Source organism: Oryctolagus cuniculus, chromosome X, assembly GCF_051225735.1.
Source record: "Oryctolagus cuniculus isolate XC-2025 breed Fujian yellow rabbit chromosome X, ASM5122573v1, whole genome shotgun sequence".
Lineage (NCBI taxonomy): Eukaryota > Metazoa > Chordata > Mammalia > Lagomorpha > Leporidae > Oryctolagus > Oryctolagus cuniculus.
Genome location: NC_142888.1, coordinates 5,297,012 through 5,319,665, shown reverse-complemented (window position 1 = coordinate 5,319,665; position 22,654 = coordinate 5,297,012). Strand labels below are relative to the sequence as shown.

Sequence of the window (22,654 nt, the reverse complement as noted above, 5' to 3'; positions counted from 1 at the left end):
CTTCCATCATCATTGCCCAAATGGCTACAACGGCTGGGGCAGGGCTGGGCTGATCTAAAGCCAGGAGCTTCTTCTGGGTCTCCCACACAGGTACAAGGGCCCAAACACTTGGGCCATCTTCTACTGCTTTCCCAGACACCTTACTAGGGAGCTGGATCAGAAGTTGAGCAACCGGGACTCGAACCGGCATCCATGTGGAAGGCTAGCAGTGCAGAAGGCAGCTGGACCCGTGTGCCATGGTGCCGGCCCTAAGTAAATAAGTAATTTTTTAGAAAAGAGAGCATTCTCGGTCTAGGTGTGATTTGACACTTTCCAGGACTGCTGACAACTCGGGAAGGCTTCCTGCCACACTGTTGAGCTCCTGTGTTGAATGTTTTTTCCTTGCATGTATGTACTCAGCTTGCCGATAGGTTTATTCTTTTTGTTCTGCTATTATTTTTTAAGCTGAAGATTTTTTTTTTGCTTGTTTAAATTGTTTTGTTTTTTGTTGAATAGATTATAAAACCAGCTGAAGGGAGTCATGTGATGTAGGCATGTGAGTTCAATTCTTTAACAGTCTGCTTTTAATATCATGTGAATTTCTCAACGTTTAGAGATGAAAATAATGGTTTTTGGGAGTTTGAATCATAACTGAGCTACTTGGTGATTTTAGGAGAGTATGTTTCTTAAAATGCAAAAAGCAATAAGTAATTAGCACAGGGGCTTCTGATTGTGGAACTAGGGAATGGCTTCAGTCTCCTAGAACCTGCTGATGTTGTGCATATTTTCTCTGCACTGTTGAACGTGTGTGTGTGTGTGTGTGTGTGTGTTTTGTTTTCTAGAAAGAGTTACTGGTCTTTCTCAGATTCTTAAAAGACAAGATTAAAAAAACTCTCAAGATTTAGGATTTTAGTTTTATGCTAATTCATTTGTATTTTTTGATCTTTTTAAAGAAAAAATAGAATCACAATTAACTTAGTCACTGAATAAATTGTGCCTTTATTTATGTTTGTGCATATATTCATTCCTTTTTTATCTCAGACTAATTAAATCTGATGACTAGATGAAAAACGCCTTCCCTCAAACATTAATTTCATTCCCCTCCTCTCCATGTCTGTCAGCTACGCATTTAAAAATTATAATCTTCCCACACCCAAAAAAGGTTTTGGAATTACACCCTTTTAAGACATATAAAATGGTTCCTCTTCTGTGAAGTCTCTCCTGAATGTAATCTTGCCTTTCTTTCCAACAACCCAACATTTGGTTGCAGTCAGCTCTGCTTATGAGTGTGCATGTCTTTTTCTTGCCGTTCTTCTTGCCTTTACTTTACCCAGGCATTAGCTTGTCCCTGCAAGGTAAGGAGGGTGGTTGGCCTTCTTTGCATATCACAAGCACAAGAGCTGACAATATCTTTTTCATGATAGTGGTTCAAAAAATATTTTTAAAAAAATTTACTTACTTTTTAAAAGAATTACAGAGGGAGAAACAGAGAGTTCGAGATCTTCCATCCACTGGTTCATTCCCCAGATGGCCACAATGGCCAGGGCTGAGTCAGGCTGAAGCCAGGAGTTTCATCTGGGTCTCCCATGTGGGTAGCAGTGGCACAAACACCTGGACCGTCTTCTGATGTTTTCCCAGGCACATTAGCAGAGAGCTGGATTGGAAGTGGAGCAGCTGGGACACAAACTGTTTCCCGTATGGGATGCTGATGTCACAATGGGCAGCTTTACCCGCCGAGCCACAAGCCTGGTGCCCAGTTAATGCAGCTTTTACACCTGAGGGCACTGAGGTTGTCCAGAGCCGCAATGTGATTGCCCAGGTCCTGGGCTTGGAAAAGCCTAGCTGGGGCCAAAGACAGTGTCTAGTGTCCTGACTTGCATCTCAGAATCCCCTCCTCCTCCTGTGGTCCCAGACATGTGCCTGCACTTTCCAGGAGTTGCCTGGGATCCTGAAGAGATGTGGCGTGGCAGCTGTGTGCCAGGTCGTGGAGCTGCAGAGAGGACGAGATGCACTGTCGCAGTGCCCAGTGCTCGGCGGCAGTAGATCCCGGCGCTGGCTCCTCCTCCTTTTACCTGAAAGTGCTGCTTTCCATGTAGTGCTGTGTCTGATACCTCACATGCACACAGTGTAGCTGCATGGTAGAATCTTTTTTTTTTTTTAAGATTTATTTATTTACTTGAAAGGCAGAGTTACAGAGAGGCAGAGGCAGAGAGAGGAAGAAGTCTTCCATCTGTTGCTTCACTCCCTAAATGGCCACAACGGCTGGAGCTGGGCCAAACTGAAGTCAGGAGCCAGGAGCTTCTTCTGGGTCTCCCATGAGGATGCAGGGGCCCAAGGACTTGGGCCATCTTCTACTGCTTTCCCAGGCCACAGCAGAGAGCTGGATCAGAAGTGGAGAAGCCAGGACCTTAATCAACGCCCATATGTGATGCTGGCACTGCAGGCAGTGGCTTGACCAACTAAGCCACAGCACCAGCCCCGCATGGTAGAATCTAAAACCAGATTATGACAGTAGTCACACAGCTGTATAAATTTATTAAAACTCATCAGTCATGCATTTTATGGTATATAAATTATACTCATTAACACTGTTTTAAGAAGGCAAGAGACACCTGCGCTCCTTAGCTTACAGGAAACTATAAGCATAAAGCAACATAAGCCCATGGAATATTTGGAAGGCATACCAGACTTTCTTGGTGGTGTTTTCTCACTGTGTTGGTTGCAAGTTACATTGCATCCCATAGTTATTTACTGACCCTCTTACTGTGAGCCAGGCCCTGAAGGAGCGAGGGAAGAATTCAGGGGAAAGGGAATGACAAGTGACATAGGAAGAGTCTTTTATAAGGTGGAGGGCACGTTGCAGCAAGTTTCCCCTCAGAGGGAACTGGACATTACCTTTCTCTTCTCCCGGATCCCTACCTGTCGGGATGCCTTCTGCTTTGAGTAACGGATGCCTGCTTGACCGCCAAGTGGTGGTCCACAGTTTATTAAGTCGTATGGTAAGAGAGTCAGAGAGAAGCCCCCAGAAGCTGGGTCGTTTGACACACATCTCAGCAGTGTCTCGGCTCAGGGTCAAATTCTCTGTGATTTTCTTCCAACAAAGATGAAACAATGGTAAGAGCAGAAAAGCCAGGTCAGGTGTTTTTGTCAAGTCTGTCTGTCTCTGTTTTTTTTTTTTTTTTTTAAGATTTTATTTATTTTTTTGAGAGGTAAAGTTACAGAGAGAAACAGGCAGAGAAGTCTTCGATCTGCTGGTTCACTCCCCAGCTGGTCTCAACAGCCCAAGCTGGGCTGATCTGGAGCCAGGAGCTTCCTCTGTGTCTCCTTTGTGGGTGCAGGGGCCCAAACACTTGAGCCATCTTCTACCACTTTCCCAGGTCTTAGCAGAGAGCTGGATCGGAAGTGGAGTAGCTGGGACTCAAACCAGTGCCGATTTGGGATTCTGGCACCGCAGGTGCATGCTTAGCCCACTACACCACAGCGCTGGCCCTGTGTCTCTCTTGTTAAACCAGGGAACCTACTAGAACAGTTCCCGCACAAGCAGATTTTTTGTCACATCTCTTTGGCTGATAATAGGTCACATCCTTATTCCCAAACCAGTCACCAAGAGTGGAGAGTGAGATTGATATTACTGGCCTGGATTTGTTGCACTCATCCACAGGGCTGTGTGAGGATCTGCTGTTCCTGAACAACTTGGGATTCTGTGAAGTAGGAAGTGGACAGGGAGGGAGTGGCTGCTGAGAAATCAGCCGAACACAGTTTACCATGCCTTATTAACGTGTTCAGACAGAAACTTTTTTTTCTTTATATTTTATTTTATTTAATGAACATAAATTTCCAAAGTACAGCTTATGGATTACAATAGCTCCCCCCCCATAACTTCCCTCCCACCCACAACACTCCCCTCTCTCACTCCCTCTCCCCTTCCATTCACATCAAGGTTAATTTTCAATTATCTTTATATACAGAAGATCAATTTAGCATATATTAAGTAAAGATTTCAACAGTTTGCACCCACACAGAAACACAAAGGGTAAAATACTATTTGAGTACTAGTTATAGCATTAATTAAACACCTGAGAGTAATTGTGTATTAATTGCAGAGTTCAACCAATAGTTTTAAGTAGCACATAAAAAATACTAAAAGGGTAAAGTATTAAGTTCTTTTTGTTTGTTTTGTTATATAGTTTTTTTTATTTAATAAATGTGAATTTACAAAGTGCAACTTGTGTATTGTTGTGCCCCCCCCAAACCTCCCTCCCTCCCGTGGCCCTCCCCTCTCCCACTCCCTCTCCCATCCCGCCCTTCATCGAGTTTCATTTTCAAGTACCTTCATATACTGAAGATCAACTTAGTATATACTAAGCAAGGATTTCAACAGGCTGCACTCACACAACCACACAAGGTAATAGGGTATTGTTCGACTAGTAGTGTTGAGAAACTTCTTTTTGTTGTCCGTGACCATCTGATACCTCCATGATTTCCATCCATATAATTAGTTTTTAAAGCTTGGGTTGTCCTTGGGGCATTTGGTTCTGGCTAAAAGGCCCATGAGAGTCTCACAGGCATGGAAAGCCATGACATGGTAGGAAAAACAACCTAAATGAAAGATCCTGGTAAACAAGACCCCAGCAGAAGGAACAGACCATCAAGGAGGGAGGTGCCTTTCTCCGAAGGGAGGAAGGAACCTCCACTGTGATACGGCCTTGACTAAACAAGGTCAGAGTCGGTGAACTCAAGGGGCTTCCATAGCCTAGACAGCTCATGGCAAGATCCTTGGGTGATTGCTGACATCATAAATAAGAGTGCCAATTGTTAAATCAACAACGGGAGTCACTGGGTACATGCTCCCCACGTAAGATCTCTGTCCTTAATGTGTTCTACTATGAAACTTAAAAACAACACTACTAGTCGAACAATATCCTATACCTTGTGCGGTTGTGTGAGGGCAGCCTGTTGAAATCCTTGCTTAGTGTATACTAAGTTGATCTTCAGTATATGAAGGTAATTGAAAATGAAACTCGATGAAGGGCGGGATGGGAGAGGGAGTGGGAGGGGAAGGGCCGCGGGAGGGAGGGAGGTTGGGGGGGGGGGAAGCCACAACAATACAAAAGTTGCACTTTGTAAATTCATATTTATTAAATAAAAAAAAAGAAAAAAAAAACATGGGTTGTTTCTGCAGGATAATTCTTCCGTGACACTGTATTGGTTTAAGTTTTGAGTTTGAATAGCCATATTTCACTAGCACACTCAGTAGGAAAATTAGCCAGGAATTGTCATTATCCAATCAAAAGATGCTTAGCACCCCCCCCCCGCCCCCATCCCTTTAGAACATTTGACCAGATCTGGGGAGGTGTGCTGCTATTAATTGAAAAGAGATGGGAGCCGATGCTGTGGCATAGCAGGTTACCACCTTGGCCTGAAGCGCCGGCATCCCATATGGGCACCGGTTCTAGTCCCGGCTGCTCCTCCTCCGATCCAACTCTCTGCTATGGCCTGGGAAAGCAGTAGAAGATGGCCCCTGCACCCACGTGGGAGACCCATAAGAATCTCCTGGTTCCTGGCTTCGGATCGGCACAGCTCCAGGTGTTGCAGCCATCTGGGGAGTGAACCAGAGGATGGAAGACCTCTCTCTCTGTCTCTACCTCTCTCTGTAACTCTTTCAAATAAATAAAATAAATCTTTTTTTTTAAAAAAGAGAGATGAAATGCTGATAACTGTGAGTTTAGGAATATGATATTGATGGGATTTAGAACTAGTGCCCCGCAGAAGTTAATGAGCAGAAGCCATCAGAGGCCCAGGGCAACCTGAGATGAAGGATTTCACACACTAGTTTGGGGGTTGTGACTGATACCTTCAAGCCATGGGACACAAGAGCAGAGCATTTGCACAGAGGCAAGTGAATCACCCTCTCCTCCTCTTATCTCGCCCCGAGACCACACTTTATCTGTATTAGGAATTTTTAATTGCCTTTGTTTTATATATCACTCCCTTTGATTGATGTGCTTTTCACCAAAGTAAACACATTTCAGTGACAAGAAGTCTTCTAGGGACAATATAATTGATACTTGTGTATATAACTCTAGGCTATGATCTGTCTGTTGGAACTGGCCTAATCCTTGGGAAATATCTAAGGCCATTTAAAGCCATTAGGTTTGTCAACTTTGATGCAGAATAATAAATGCCTGTCCCAGTGCATGCTAATTTTCTTGAATTTTTCTTACCACCTTCTATCCTGAGTCACCAAAGCCCAGTTTTCTAAGTCGTCACTTCCCAAACATCTGACAAATGTTTCCACTGTCTTCTTAACTGGTGCTCTTGGTTTAACAGAATTAATTAAACACCAGACTTTCAAAAGCATCTAATTCAGGACATCCTTAAATTGATTTTCAGTGGCTTGCATATTTTTCTTTTTGGTGAGGGCTGGTGTATCTCCTTGCTGGTAAATGGGTCCATCTCTGATTAGGCAGGTTCCCCTAGAGAGGCCATGGGACATAATTGCACAAGTCAACCCCTCACATACATGTGTGTGAAGAACATTCAGTCGGTGCTGCTTGGCTATTTGGCCGACATATGTTTGCATAGAAATACATTGCGATCTGTCTCTTCAGATAGACTAATAGCATAACTTTTCATTGTTTTATGTGCCATTTTCACTTTGTAACATGTATGAATATCCTGTTTCTAATTTAGTAACATGTGGAACAAGGCAGAGGTATAAAATTTAAGCTTTTTGGGGCCATGCAGTGTCAGCATCCCATATGGGCACTGGTTCGAGTCCTGGCTGCTCCTCTTCCAGTCCAGCTCTCTGCTATGGCCTGAGAAAGTAGTGGAAGATGGCCCATGTCCTTGGGCCCCTGCACCCATGTGGAACACCCAGAGGAGGTCCCTGGCTTCTGGCTCCTGGATTCTGATTGGCGCAACTCTGGCCTTTGTGACCATTTGGGGACTGAACTAGCAGATGAACCAGCACACCCCTCTCCCCTCTCCCCTTCCCCTCTCCACTCTCCCCTCCCCCCCCACTCTGCCTATGCCTCTCTCCAACTCTGCCTTTCAAATAAATGAATATTTTTTAAAAATTTAAGCTTTTTACTCTGTGTAGATTATGTCTGTTTATGCATGTACCTGAAGTGTATATAAAATCATACATATCTATTTTTCCTGAGACCAAGGAAAACTTTTTGTTTTAAAAGCGAAAGGCAGCTAAGGCATTTCATGATGTCACATGGTTTGTGAGAGGGAAAAATGCAGAGAGGTAGATGTTTGGTGCAGTGGCCGAGTTGCTGCTTGGGACACTCGCATCCCATATTAAGAGTGCTTGGTTCAAGTCCTGGTTCCTCTGCTTCTGATCCAGCTTCCTGCTAATTCACATTCCGAGAGGTAGCAGGTGTTGGTTCAAGGACTTGGGTCCCTGCCACCCACGTGGGAGACCTGGATTGTATTCCAGCTCTTGGCTCTTGCCTGGCCCAGCCTTGGATGTTGTGGGCAGTTGGGGGAATGAATCAATGGATGGAAGATCTCTCAGTCTGTTTCTCTGTCTCTGTCTTTCTGCCTTTCAAATAAGATGGGAAAAAAATTTAAGAGAATCAACACACATTGAAAAATGAGCAATGTGAAGATGACCCTGTATTTATTCAGTAATAATATCCTGCCTCTTAAGCATGCTGTTCCCTGAAGTTAATGCGATAGAGAACATCTTCTCCTGGGTCATCTCATTAGATAAAGTGTTTTCAAGGTTGTATTTTGTTTTCTTCTTACAGCCAAGGATTACTGCAAAGTAATATTTCCATATGAGGCGCAGAATGATGATGAATTGACAATCAAAGAAGGGGATATAGTCACGCTCATCAACAAGGTAATCAAAGGTTCTCTCCTGCCTTCTAAACTCTGCACTGCTACCAGCTTTTGCTTTAGGCCTTGACATGTGTGGTTTTCATGGTTCTGAACTAGTGAGGAAGAATCTTGACTTTCCTTTTTGCACACCAAGCCCCACGTGTGCGGGTGAAACCTAATGGATTTCTTTTTGCCATGGAGCCAGCTATAGATCTGCATGGCTCTGCAGTAAAGTCTGTTCGGGAAGGAATAACCCAGACAGCAGCCTGGTTGGCTGGAGATCCTGCCCTCCACAGCACTGGGGCTGTAAAGCTGTGTCATGTGGGACTCAAAGAAGGGCCAAAAGGTTGGAGGATGATGACTTTATTATCCTTATAGCCAGAGCCCTATAAACACCTCACAAGCTCTAAAATCAGTGGGAAGTGATGCAGTCTCACAGGGTTTTGACCACGTACTGTTTCTGCTTTCATGCGCTGGTACTCGCCAAGTGAGGAGTAGAAAGATTCCTAGGATTTATGGCCTTTTTGCTGAAGTATGGGATTTTTATGCTGTTGGAGTAGCATAAGAAGCTGGACAGTCTCTAGGATGTGGAAGGTGGTTTTATTCTTGCATCTAGGTGTGGCAGGGCACGGGTGTGACTTGGGAGACCCTCATGGCTGCCTGAGCTCTTGCACAGCTGGAAAGCCTTGGCAGGGTGGAAGATTCGGGAAAGGGAGAAAGAGAGTGTGGTCTTCGGATCAGGGATAGAGCCAGGCTGCCACTGCGTTTGGCCATGACCGAGAGGGGGAACCTTGTTGTTGCCTTTCCCTAACTCCACTCCCAGGTTGGTCTACAGAGTGATCAGGAGGATTGACCTTTATAACTGAGGTGGTTACTGCTAAGAAGTGACTTTAGAGAGTGTGCATTTTCAGAGCCCAATCCAAAGATGCCAGAGAACCAGTGACCCAGAGGTCAAGTAGCTTGCCAGAGGTCAGGTTTTTTATGGGAAAGAGCTGATCCTCTTGTGCGCTCTGTATATGAAAGTGGTGCTAATTATGCCATTCTGCAAATCACCCGAGAACTTGTCCGTCTTGTACCTGTAAAGTCCCCTCCTGTCACGTCCATCAGTGTAGCTCTGCAGGTGTGGAATGTAGCAGGAGGGCATGTGGGGGTGGGGGACGATGCTGCTGCCTGTGGCCTTGCGTTCTGCAGGTGGCGAGGCCGAGCAGTTCCGCCCTCTCGCACCACCTCTCCTCTGGGCTTTCTGTGGACGGCTTTCGTATGACAGTGCTTTTCCTACTTTTAATCAGACCTGTAACCAAACTCACACAATAGGAAGTTGTTACATGGGTGTGAAGCACAATACAAATGCGTTAGTGATGAGTAAGCCACTAGATTTTAGTAACATTTTCCCTGTCATGCCGGAGCAGCCAGAGAATGAAATAGCTTCCACGCTTCCTAGCGGGGGGACTTCCTGTCCTGCTTTTGTTCTGGTTCGGTTTTGGAGGAGGGACAGGATTTTTCAGTTGAAAACCTGACGTGTGGATAACATTTAACAAGGTTTGAGAAAAGAAAGGCAGCCGTGGATGGTCTCTTATATGAACACATCTGTCTCTGTCAATAAGCAATACCGCAGTCCTTGCCCTTCGAGTGCGTATTGAGATGGGAACACCTTCATCTGAGGACCTGGTGCCTAACCCAGCCTGACTTGTCCAATCTGATAACAAACCCTAATTTGTCTAAAGAGCTTCCGAAAGGAGTAGCTCCTGGTCTCATCCTCACAGTAGAGGGAAATGAACAGGCGGATGAGGCAGGAACCCACCCACTTTTATTAGTGGCCTGGAGGGCTGCATCCCATTTCCCTGGCTTCACGGATTAATGTCTTTAGAAGCAGTTTGCAAACTGGGAAGCAGCTTACCAACATTTACATTTGCAGAATGTGACGTCATCATCTTCCCTGGGCACTTGATCCCTTGATCTGGCTCGCACACTCACCCTGCCCCCTGGACCTTGAATTCTTGCAGCGTTTTCACACTGCCCCCACCCTTAGCCTTAGGATTCTGTCCTTTGGTGTTCCTGTCACTTCCTGTCTACACGAGTAGAACCCAGGTTTGAGTCCTCCTGTACCTGCCCGGGTAGATGAGCAGGGCCAGGCCCTCGCCATCATCTTTTCTCCACCATCCATCACGGCATCCGGTCTAGAGGAGAGTCCTAGACTGGTGAAGGCGGAGGGGTCGCTTTCCTCTGCTCCAGTCTGCCTCCCACCCCAATACCGGCCTCATCCCCAGCACGCCAGCCCCTTCTTTCTGTCACCCATAATAACACTGTCGTCTGGTAACCCCCTTGTGCCAGCCAAAGCCTTTAGCATCTTGCCTTTCCTTTCTGTGAAATCCAGATAGAGGCTCCTGGTACTCCTGGTACACCCAAGCGGTCTGGCCTCTGCCTGTGACCTTGGTCTTTGTGGCTGTTCTACAGGAACCTCCTGTGTGTCCCCTTCCTCCTTGTGCGTCCTCACTGATCTGGTCCTGACTGTGTTCCTACTGCCCAGCATCCCCTCTTGATTGTTTCTGAGAACTGATAAGACAGGCAGCTTTAGCCCATGCTGTCTGGGCCCATTTTGAGCTTGTTGATTAAAACAATCTCCTGTGCTCTGTTGCCTGCCTTTTATTATTTTATATGATCTGCTGGGAAATCAGGCTTTTTGCTGTCCTGTACCTGTACACAGTGTTACTTTTGTTCCCATAAAATACCTGTCAACCCTGCCTAGCATTCCAGTTTGTTGGAAGCAACATATTGAGATGACAAGTGCCATGCAGGCTACCAGCTTGGGGAAACCAGGGTTTGAGTCCCATCTCCATTGCTCTTGGCTGTGTGTCTTTGGACATGTGTCTCAACCCCTCTGTGCTTCAGTTTCCTCAGCCAAAAAAACCAGCTGTTTCTGCTTGGTGAGGATTTACTAAGACTCCATGGTTGTTGTAATATCTCTTGCGAGGAGGGGTCTGCCAGTGAAACCTGCAGTCCTAGGAGCTGTCACCTCAGTTCGGCTGCTCTTCTGTGGACCTCACAAATGGGAATGGGAGGGTTCTTGTGTCTGGGCCCAGTTTTCTGCTATGGCTGCCGCGCCATGTCCTTAAGTAGGTAAAAATGGTGAAAAATGTCCCTGACTTGGTTACAGATTCACAGCGGGTGAGATTTTAGCAAGAACTTGGCAAGAAAGCATGCCATGTGTGATTTCCCTGCTGAAACGGGGAGAAGTGAAGTCAGAGCAGGGTTAGGGTTAGGGTTGGTATTATAGACAATTCCTGCCTCTTTCTCTAAGTTAAGGAATCAGCTAGAAGTTCCTTTAGATGACCGTGTGCTATTGCTATTATAAAACAAGTATTTCCGCCATGATTTGAATAATGTGCATTTTGGTTACTGGATGTACGAGTTAGGGTGAGAGACCGGAAATGCTAGTGACTGAGTTCAATTGCATTTGCTGGGAGATTCTCATAGACCCCGAGTTCCGCCTACTCAGTCGGTTCGGGTGGTTTCCCTCTGCCCTGCCCTTCTGTGCTGTGGCAGGAGTTACAGGGCAGGCGTTGCCCTCATTTTTAGCTCGAGATTGTCAGCTCGTGTGGCTTTCTAGAAAATGAGTCAGACACCTTTAGTGGGTGTCTATAAGCCCTCTGCAGATACTGAAATAATGTGCCAAGACCTGAACTGTTTATGCATGTGTCCCTGGAAACTAGGATGAGATGTGGCAACCCGAGTGGTTTGTTTTTCGTTTATTTATAAAGAATTCTTGCAGATTTTGGAACATTTCCACTTGGTGCAGAACACACCTGTGTTTAGCTTTTATTTCCAGTCCCTCCAAAATAGCTCCTGCGTCTGTGTTCCTGCCGCCCCCAGCCCTACCTTCCTGATTTGTGCTCAGAGCGTGTTTGAGAAGCTGCCGAAGCCTCTGGGTCTGGTTTCCAAGTGGGGCAGCTCCCTGGAGAAGAACAGAGGGCAGCTTGGTGGGATCCAGGCCACGGCCCAGCTGGGAGGGTAGCCGCCATGAGAGGGTGGAGCTGGCTGTGGCTGTTGCCACTTGGGGCAGAAGGGGCCCAGCTGGGGAGAAAGGCCCTGTGCCTGCTCTTGGCCAGCAGCCTCCTGCCTCAGGGCAGCAGCCCTTTTCTCACAGCCCCTCTAACCTGAAAGCTTTCTTACGTGGCCTTCTTATAACAAGAATATTTGGATGTTTCCTATTAAAGGACTTCCCTGCATAGCTGTGTCTTTAGCCTGCAAAGCGAGCAAAACCCCCATTTCTTCACTGTTACAACATTAAGATAAACACCTAGGTAGGTGATATTATTGGCTGAAATCATGGAGTGTAGAGGTGGAGGCAGGGGCTGACGAGGATACAAGATGCCATTGACGTTCGTGCCAGGAAGCCAGTGGAGCACCTGAGAAGGAGGGCACCCAGAGCCTCAGAGAAGGCTGTTTGCGGCGCCCTCGGCTGCAGTCGTGTAGACACTCCTCGGACTGAGGATCATCACGACGTGATCGGCCACAGTTGTAGTTTGTACCCTGTGCTCTCCCCCTCTCAGTGTTCATTCGTTGACAAATACTTATGATGTGCCAGGAACTATGCTAGGTGCTGGAGATACCACGATGAATTAGAAACGGACCAAAACTCAACACCCCAGTCAAACAGACGGACCAGGAATTGAGCCTTTTCCTAGGGAGCCTGGGTATTGGGAGCTAGACCTGCTGCAGGGGTGGAGTTAGGACTGAACATGAACTTCCCCAGCTTCTTTTCCTCTCTGTCTCAACATGTTGTCTTCTCCCCTTTTCCCACAGGACTTGAACGTTCAGCCTACTTAGTAGCTCAGTGTCCCTGCAGGACCATGGCTCGCCACTGCAGGGTCCCGGCTTGCTAGCAGCCAGAGTGCAGTGCCCCAGGCACCTTTGCTTTTTCCTCATGGGTCTCTGCGGAGCTCAGCATCTTGCCTCGTGCTCACGGGAGCTCTGGGAGTTTTCCTGGGACTGTGAGTGTCCTCTGCAGATCACAGAGGAGGAACAGAGGCCAAGAGGCTGACACGGCTTCCCAGGGGAGTCCTAGCGAGTGAGCAGCAGAGCCATGGCAGAGGCATCTCTCGACTCCTTGTTGAATGCTCTCAGGACTTGAAGGCTGGGCAGGGTACTGACTGCGGGCGGAGCCTGTGTTTCCCACGGGTCTGTCAGACTTGGGGCCGGCAGGGCTCCATCACCCCTAGAAGTGACTGTCGTCAAATTGTCGAGAGTCACCTGTCTTTTCTGCGTACCTAGGGCAGGTGCCCGTGCAGCTCCCTTTCCAAGTCAGTGACGTGATCATTGTTACTTGACAGAAGAACAGCGCCCCATCCATTTGTTTTTGATGCAGTATGGAGTCCATGTTTCAGATCCGTTAGTTAGGGCGTCACTGCTGTGGTTTCTACAGCATCCGTGACGTGCACATTCCGTTAGCACCTCTACAGAAATGAAATGATAGCAGAGGAAATACTGCGCTCAGCTCAGGGCTGGCACGAGTGCTTTTTTGTACCCCGTGCCCTCTCCTGCTGCCGCTACCGTCCGCTCTCTTCCCGAGCCCGGTGTGTTTTGCTTTCCTCTTGTCTTCTGGGCCTTGGTGCCACTTGGCATTCGGCTCACTGTTAACTAGAAAAAAAAGGCCAGGAGTCATGAGCTCCTCCCTGAGTCATTCGATGATTGTATGTTCCTTTGTTTGTCCTAATGTTTATTTCCCCTTCCTGCCTCCCTGCCATTAATTCATTAATTTGTTGAAACATTTATTCATGAGAAAAAATGTCTTCAGGCTTCCTTGCTTCCCACCCCTCAGGAAGTAAGGTTGCCTTTGCAGAGAGAAATGGCTTTAGAAATCTCAAGAGAAAGATCCTTGCTTGGTGTAAGAAAGCCAATCAGCTAAATAGACGGCTGGCCTTGACCCTTCTCTTTGAACCGCTGAAGCTTTTAGCAGAGCTAAAATGCTGGGACTAAACATGGTTCCAGGGGTGAGGAGCAAATTAGCAGGTGTCACCCTGAAGATGATGACATGCTGACAGTCCCATTAGAAGGACATGTTTTATGAGTGAATGAAGAAGTTAAGTATAGGTCTGGGATCATCTGGGTTTACACACATTTGAAAAATGTCAGTGTTCAGCAAATGAGTCATTTATGCCTTAGAATGTATTTCTTGCAGTGCGGCCTGTCTTCTTGGATTGCATGAGTCTTTATTCAAGACAGAAGTCATGATAGATCGCCTTCTCACGCATTAGAAACCCCAAAGAATATGGTATGCTGCTGTTTGTCTTCCTCTTAAAAGCAGCAAGAACATTGAGACGGATGAGATGAATCATGACACCCTAAGTGCACTTGATCGAAACTCTTCCTCCCCGATCTGGTTACTGTCACACACACAGCTTTAAGTTAGAATGGTGGGACCGGCGCTGTGGGGCAAAGCCCCGACCTGCAGCACCGGCATCCCACATGGGCGCTAGTTTGAGTCCCGGCTGCTCCATTTCCGATCCAGCTCTCTGCTATGGCCTGGGAAAGCTGTAGAAGATGGTCCAACTCTTTGGGCCCCTGCACCTGCATGGGGGACCCGGAAGAAGCTCCTGGCTTAGGCCTGCCCAGACCTGGCCAATGTGGCCATCTGGGGAGTGAACCAGCGGATGCAAGACCTCTCTCTCTCTCTCTCTCTGGCTCTACCTCTCTATGTGTAACTCTTTCTTTCAAATGAATAAAATAAATCTTATATAAAAAAAGTAGAACAGTCAACATTGAGCATGGGATGGCAGAATTTTTTTTGTAGTTTACCAGTAGATAGTCGAAACAAATCCACCTCTGAATCTTAATGGTCATCATTAAGGATTTCTTTTTTGCATCCTGGACAGATGACTTTGCATACGAATTCGCAGGTTCATGTGCCTCCACAAATTATGGCAGACTGCCTAAATGCTAAATGGACCCTGTGTTTGTATCCCTCCAGAGTGCTGTGCTTACGCGGCAGGATATCAGTAATCCTTGCAACGCCCTCTTGGGAAGCTGTTTTTCTGCAACACACAGAAAAATCTGTAAACGTGTCGAGGAATTAGAGAAACCTCCTTTTTAATTTTCTGTTTCCAACCTTTCGGTCGGTATGATTCTGAGAGCGGTGGTGTGAGGAGTGAGATGCTGTGGCTGAAAGTGCTTTGGAAGCATAACAGTTAAATTATGGTACTGTGGTAGTGCTGGGGGAAGAAAAAAAACCAGTGCCTGGTAGCTGAGTGTTCGTTTTGGTACATTGACCTATTCTGTATTTAAGGTCAGTACTTTCCCGGAAATTCCTCTTCATTACTTATGTTAATGTGTCTTAGGATGAAGGTGATTTATTGCAGTTGTAAGTAATATTCATAGAGTAAAGAAAATGAGAACAAATCAGGTAAATACAAAGAAAAGTAAAAATTACCCATGGTGTCACTGCCTTCTCATACCTCTCTTATTATTGTAGCAATTATTCTCCTGTACTTTCCCCATACATGCACATAATTACCCTTTTTTAAAAAAGATTTATTTATTGATTTGAAAGTCAGAGTTACACAGAGAGAGAAGGAGAGGCAGAGAGAGAGACAGACAGAGAGAGGTCTTCCATCCACTGGTGCCCTCCCCAGATGGCTGCAATGGCCCAAGCTGTGCTGATTCGGAGCCAGGAGCTTCTTTCGGGTCTCCCATGTGGGTGCAGGGCCCCAAGGACTTGGGCCATCTTCCACTGCTTTCCCAGGCCACAGCAGAGAGCTAAATCAGAAGTGGAGCAGCCGGGACTTGAACCGGCGCCCATATGGGATGCCGGCGATGCAGGTGGCAGCTTTACCCGCTATGCCACAGCGCCGGCCCCGTACCCCCTTTTTTTTTTTTAAAGTAGAATCATGCACACTATTTTGTAACATTTGTCCAAAATATATTTATCTTTGACAACATAGTTCAATGATCCTTAGCATCCCAATATGTAGAGGGAATACCGCAATCCCCTTTATATTTAGCTTGTTTCCAGTTTTTCTCTATTTCTAGGCCATGCTGCATATATTGAGGGGACTTTAAAAAGTTCATGGAAAAATGTAACTAAAAGATAAATTTATTTTTGTCCAAAAATTTGTGTCATGCATGCATAGTTTTTCATAATTCGCATTTTCCATTATTTCCTTATTTTAGCGGCAGAGAAAGAGACGGAGAGAAGAGAAGACAGAGAAAGCAGCTCCCATCTGCTTGTTTACTCCCTCAAATGCTCGGAACAGCCGGGGCTGTTGGTCAAGGCCCAAGCTAGGAGTCAGGAACACAGTGAAGGTTTCCCACATGGGAGGCAAGATCCCGGTTATTTCAGACATCACTGCCGCCTCCCAGGATATGCACTGGCAGGAAACAAGTTGGGAGCCAGAGCAGGGAGTGGAGCCCAGCCACGCTGATGTGGGGCCACAGGCATGCTCACCGCTAGGCTGCCTGCTCCCACAGGAACTTTTTGAAGACCCTTTGGAGTCTTCATTTTCTTCCTACATTCTTATGTATGTGATTATCTCTGCTACTTTTTAGTACCTCCATAACCTTGGGCAGATGTACATCTGTGAAATGGGTGATAAAAGTAGCTGCCTCTTGGTGTTGTGAAGATTCCATCAGTTAAAGTAGGTGCTGTGGTTTGAATGTTTCCCTCTAAGTTCATACATTAGAAGCACATTCCCCAGTGCAACAGTGGTGAGAGGCTGGGCCTGTAAGGGGCGATTAGGTCCTGAGGACTCTGCTCCCATGAATGGATCAGTGTCATCAGTGAGACTGTTACTGTGGGAGTAGGTTCCTGATAAAGGGGTGAGTTTGGCCACCTTCCCCTCTCATGCTGCTTGCCCTTCTGCTTTCCTCGTGGAATGAATGACACAGCAGTAAGACCCTCAGTAGATGCAAGTCCATCATCCATGAGCTTCCCTGCCCCCAGAGCTGTAAGGAACAAACCTCTGTTCCATTTGAATTACCAACTCGCAGGCATTCTGTTGCAGCAGCACAAAACAGACTAAGACAGTGGCTAAGGCAGTTAGAAAGCCTGACTCCCAGTAAGTGCTATGTAAGTGCTAACGTTGTTACTATATCCTGATGATATTGACCAGCTGTAATGCTGCAGCAGGGCCCTGTGAGGGTGTGTACCTGGTGTCGGGGAAGATTGTACCAGTCTGGTCTCCCCACAGAGATGTATGAGAATGTATTTCCCTATCCTTGCCCTCGCTGGAGATCCCCATTCTTTTCAGTCTCTGCTGCTAGGATTTAATCTCTGCTAATAATGCATTTTGAAAACAAGATTACCAAAGTTGAACATTTTATAACATCGTTTCCCAATTGATTTTGAAAAATGTGCCTTATATTCATGACATTAACCTGTCATCTTTCAAGTTACGATATTTTTTTCTTAGTTTATGACTCATGGAGGCATTTAAGAGAGAAGTCATTAAAATAAATACCTTTTCGACTTAGAAGTTCTTCGTTTTCTACTGAGCTGGTGTGCTGTGATAAAATTGATCCTTTTTAGAATGGTTTTTACTAAAGACTTCCATATTTTAGTGCTGGTGGGAAAGGGGAGGCGGCTATTAAATGCATTCCTTTGCTGCCTTCCTCAGGGCTTTCAGTTCAGAGGTTCTATTTAAAGCTCTGTCCTTCCTGTATTTTTTTAGTGGCATTCAGAGAGGCCCTGAGGTTCTGCATGGATGCATGTAAGGCTTCTCAGATCCTAGATCAGGGCTCAGAAACCTGCTTCTGGAAAGGCCTGGAGGATACATGTTTGGCTTCGGGGGCCATGCAGTTCTCCGTTATAGCGACTCACCTCTGCCATTGTAGAGGCCAGGTGGCTACAGATATCCATGAGTAGGTGTGGCTGAGGGCCAGTCAACCTTTGTTGATGGACTCTTAGGCTTAAATATGTGTGAGTCGTCTCCACATTCCTTGAAATATTCTTTTGATTTTTTGTAAAAAGTATTTGGAGCCTGTGGGCTGTCGAGAAATAGGTAGCAGATGAGATTAGGCCTGTGGGCTGCAGTTTGCTGGCCCCCGAAAATAGAAGATGGGGAGATAAACTCATAAATATCCAACCAATTAGTTTTCTTTTCTTTTTTTAAAGATATATTTATTTATTTATTTGAAAGGCAGAGTTACAGAGAGGCAGAGGCAGAGAGAGAAAGAGAGGTCTTCCATCCACTGGTTCACTCCCCAAACGGCTGCAATGGCCGGAGCTGTGCTGTTTGTGCTCCTCCAAAGCCAGGAGTCAGGAGCTTCTTCCAGGTCTCCCACATGGGTGCAGGGTCCAAGCACTTGGGCCATCTTCTACTGCTTTCCCAGGGCACAGTAGAGAGCTGAATCAAAAGTGGAGCAGCAGGACTCAAATTGGCACCCCTATTGGATGCTGGCACTGCAGGCAGTAGCTTTACCTGCTATGCCACAGAGCCGGCCCCAACCAGTTTTCTTCTTTAAAAGATTTATTTATTTATTGGAAAGGCAGGGTTACAGAGAGGAAGAGAGGCAGAGAGAGAGAGAGAGAAATCTTCCATCTGCTGGTTCACTCCCCAGATGGCCACAATGGCCAGAGCTGTGCTGATCCAAAGCCAGGAGCCTAGAACTTCCTCCAGGTCTCCCACATGGGTGTAGGGTCCCAAAGACTTGGGCATCTTCCACTGCTTTCCCAGGCCACAGCAGAGAGCTGGACTGGAAGTGGAGCAGCCGGGACTCCAGCTGGCATCCATATGGGATGTGGGCACTGCAGGCAGTGGCTTTACCTGCTTAGTGCACACTGCTGCCCCCCACCCCCACCAAGTAATTTTCAACCAAGGTACCAAGACAATTTAAGAGGGCAAGGATTATTTTTTCTAGAAATACTATTAGCATCATTGGACATCCATGAGCAAAAGAAAAAAACAAACCCCAAATTAAACCTAACATGTTATGCAAGAGTTAACTCAAAATGGACTAAAACTCTACATGTACAATATAAAACATGAAAAAGTTATTTATGAAAATAAGAGTTGTTAGACATGTGCCAAAAGCGCATTTCATAAAAATGCTAAATTGGACTGTAGCCAAATTGAGACCTCTTGTTCTACAAGGACACTGTGAAGAGACCGCTGTTGGTTCATGGGTTGTTCTACAAGGACACTGTGAAGAGACCACTGTTGGCTCATGGGTTGTTCCCATCAGGCCGTCTGAGCCCCAGTGTTCCAATAGTAGTTGTCTGATACATCATCAGTTTCAAGGACTTGAGTTCTGTTCTGAGTCTTCCCAGAAGTATCTTCGTAATGTAAGGCCATGGATCTCCTCTGTTGGCTACTCTCAGCCCCGATGCCCCTTTCCCCCAAGGTGCAGAAGCATGTAGCCGTCTGACCTGGGCTCAGCTGAGCAGCCCGAAATCCTGGATTTGATAGCAGAATGGTTTTTTTCTTCTTTTTACGAATTGCACAGGACTACAAGCTAAATTGATTGAGTAGAAATTAAAAAAAACAAGCTCCAGAAATTTTTGTGCTAAGAAATAAGTGTTTTAGTGGAAAAACATCTTAAAGGAAATGTGTATTTGTCTGGTGAAGAATGGAGGTGGAAGCTAAGACTGGAGGAATTTACTAGTAGCTGCCACAGCTGGCATGGATGTTGACCTTCAGAATGGTCGTGGCAGTGCTGTTCGCCTCTTGTTCTCACCAGTCCTTATCTGTGAAATGAAGACAACCACCTCCTACCCCTTTTTGGCCGCCTTTGTATCTCTTGGAGGTGGTGGAAGGGCTAACAAAGTCTTTCAACATAACAAAAGATGCTCTTTAAATGCCACTGTCTTTATCAATGAAGAAAAATGGTTTTCTATCATGTCTACTATCCTAATGGAAGAAAAAGCCTGTTTGTGGATACAGAGTCAATATAGTGCTGTAAACATAAATGAAAATCAAACCTTGGCGGTAGGATCCATGTCCTTGAAAAGTGAGCTATCTCTTTAGCCATGTCCTCTGGATGAGCTGAAGCTGCCATTAGAAGCAGCTTTTACGGTTTACCGTTGGGTGGACCTCTGGCCTAGCCACAGTGCAGTGCCTGGGTTCCATTTGTGGCACTGCCTCCTGACTCGAGCTTCCTACTGATGGCGGGAGGGGGCAGTGATGGCTCAGGTAGTTGGGTTCGTGCCACCCCTGTGGAAGACCTCGGTTGAGTTCCTAGCTTAGGCCTGGCCCAGTCCTGTCCCTTAGAAGGATGCAGAGAATGAGTCAGTAGTTGGGAACTGAGTAACTAACGAACTCGCACTCATTCTCTCTCTTGTTTTCTGTCTCTCCTCCTTCCCGCCACTCGCCTCTCCCTTCTTCACTCTGCCTCTTGAATAGATCTCCACACAGCCTTCACCACAGAGGAGAGAGATATGCATACCCTGATTTGAGCATTGCACAGTCTATACATGTATGGAAACATCACATGGTACTCATAAATATGCGCAATTTTCATGAGTCAATTTAAAACATCGATTAAAAATATTTAACATTAAGTAGTTATCTTAATGTAAATGACTGAACAAATACAAAGGAGGAATTTCTGTGCAAACATGTTTTATAAATTCGCACACTTGATAATTCAAATGGGCAGAAAAAATGATTTGTATTTTGTGTGTAACTTGCTCATGTGTTCGCAAATGCACTGAATGTCTTTTGTCACGTTTAGAGCCGGATTACAAGGACAGGCGAAGGGCCCTCGCTATCTAAGCATCTTGTTTTCACATGATTACTGATATTTGAAGTGCATTTGTGCAAGTAGAAAGTCTTTCACTCCGCTCTTAGAAAACAGGCTAAAACGTACGTATTTTCTGAAAAAAGCTGAAGATTGCGTATGCTGCAAGTGCAATGCTGGAAGCCGTAAGCAAATCTGGTGCGTGTGTTGTGTACAAAGCGTGCAGCCACATCCCCCAGTCACCAATATAAAAATGGTGAGTGACCCTGGAGGTGGGCCAGCGTGGCAGCATCTGCTGGCTCCTCTGCTCTGAAGAGGCTCCAGAGAGGAGCAGCTTTTTAAAAGAGAGAAACAGGCCGCGAGCACAGGGCCCTTAGAGCTTCTGCCCTTGGTTGTCTTCCATGAAAATCTCATGGAGCCCCCCGATGCCTGCCTGCGTGACTCCTACTGCTTGTGGAAGCTCTGCCCAGTTTCTGAGGACTGGGAATTGGTTTAAGTTTTTTCCCCTCATTTCTCAGTGACATCTGGACTCAAAGGTTGCTTCCGTAGTGTTTCCTAACCCCTGTGCTGCGAGTGGGCTTCAGGGACAGGAGAGCGATTTCCCCCTCCACTCTCTTGGGAGCATGGAAAGGGCTTCCGTCTGTTGAAAGCCCCTTCTGGGCTCATGACCTCCAGTAACCTTTGGCCCCCAGCAGGCTGTCATGGAAATATTGTCATTTTCTACGTGTGCCATTATGTGAAATAAAAATTGGATGACAGTGAATGCATTATTTACCTTCCTATATAAAGCTGTTTCACAGCGGCTCTCCTTTACCCTGGGGAATATTTCACCTTCCTTATTAGAGAAAGGTACATATGACTAGCAAAGAAAACTCCAGGATAATTAAAAACCCTTGTATGTATCTTCATTTCAGACACTCTTTGTCTAGGAATTCATTTGGGAATTAGACCTTGAAATAGCTCAGACTTTTAAAGATAGACCTTCCAGTTCTGTGATACCTAGAAGAAAATAAATTGGTTGTATTTAAAGAAACAGTCTTTTTTAAAGGGCATGTGTAACTTCTGGTTGCAGCTGTAATGGAGTAAATGGTACTACACTTACCCTCCTGCCCTAGCCAACTGTAAAAATTGGACAAAATATATGAAGCAGCTGCTTTTAAAAATTTATTTATTTATTTGAAAAGCCGAGTTAGAGAGACACAGAGGTAGAGGTAGAGAGAGAGAGAGAGAGAGGTCTTCCACCCGATGGTTCACTCCCCAGATGGCCGCAGAGGCCCGAGCTGCGCCCATCCGAAGCCAGGAGCTTCGTCCAATTCTCCCATGCAGGTGCAGGGGCCCAAGGACTTGGGCCATCTTCTATTGCTTTCCCAGACCATAGCAGAGAGCTGGATTGGAAGTGGAGCAGCCAGGTCTTGAACCGGCGCCCATATGGGATGCCGGCACTGCAGGCAGCGGCTTCAGCTCCTAAGCCACAATGCTAACCCCCTGAAGCAGCTGCTTTAAAGCTAGATAATACCTGAAGCAGGGTGGGATCCTGGAGAGAAAGGCAGCACTAAAGTGGGTGTCACATCAACCCTGCCTGGCCTGGGGGGTGCTTTCTAAATTGCAGCACAGAGCAATTGAGCCCAAAGAGCAGTGGACTCAGTGGATGGAGGAAGCAGAAATCGTCATCCAGGGCTGCTAATGTGGCACAGTTTTCAGGGCAGGGAACTGCAGAGGAGTGAGCTGCATGAGCAAGGAGTTCCAGTCATCTGTACAGGAATCCATTGAGTCTTTGGCCAAATACTAAACTGAACTTCCCAAGGCAGTACTCCACTGGGTCTGGCAGAAAATAAGGACTTGGTGGCCAGCACCATGGCTCACTAGGCTAATCCTCCGCCTTGCGGCGCCGGCACACCAGGTTCTAGTCCCGGTCGGGGCGCCGGATTCTGTCCCGGTTGCCCCTCTTCCAGGCCAGCTCTCTGCTGTGGCCAGGGAGTGCAGTGGGGGATGGCCCAGGTGCTTGGGCCCTGCACCCCATGGGAGACCAGGATAAGTACCTGGCTCCTGCCATCGGGTCAGCGCGGTGCGCCGGCCGCAGTGGCCATTGGAGGGTGAACCAACGGCAAAAGGAAGACCTTTCTCTCTGTCTCTCTCTCTGTCACTGTCCACTCTGCCTGTCAAAAAAAAAAAA

At 46.5% G+C, this 22,654-nt stretch overlaps 1 protein-coding gene across 19 annotated transcripts in view; it reads left to right on the top strand.

The window, feature by feature from the left end:
• SH3KBP1 (SH3 domain containing kinase binding protein 1) overlaps positions 1 to 22,654 on the top strand; it is a 378,310-nt gene that overhangs the window by 269,142 nt on the left and 86,514 nt on the right. For all 19 annotated transcript variants that reach the window (XM_070067164.2, XM_070067168.2, XM_089324878.1 and 16 more), the window contains one exon: positions 7,740 to 7,834. In XM_070067164.2, the coding sequence (XP_069923265.1) occupies positions 7,740 to 7,834 (95 nt within the window). The remainder of the gene's footprint in view (positions 1 to 7,739; positions 7,835 to 22,654) is intronic.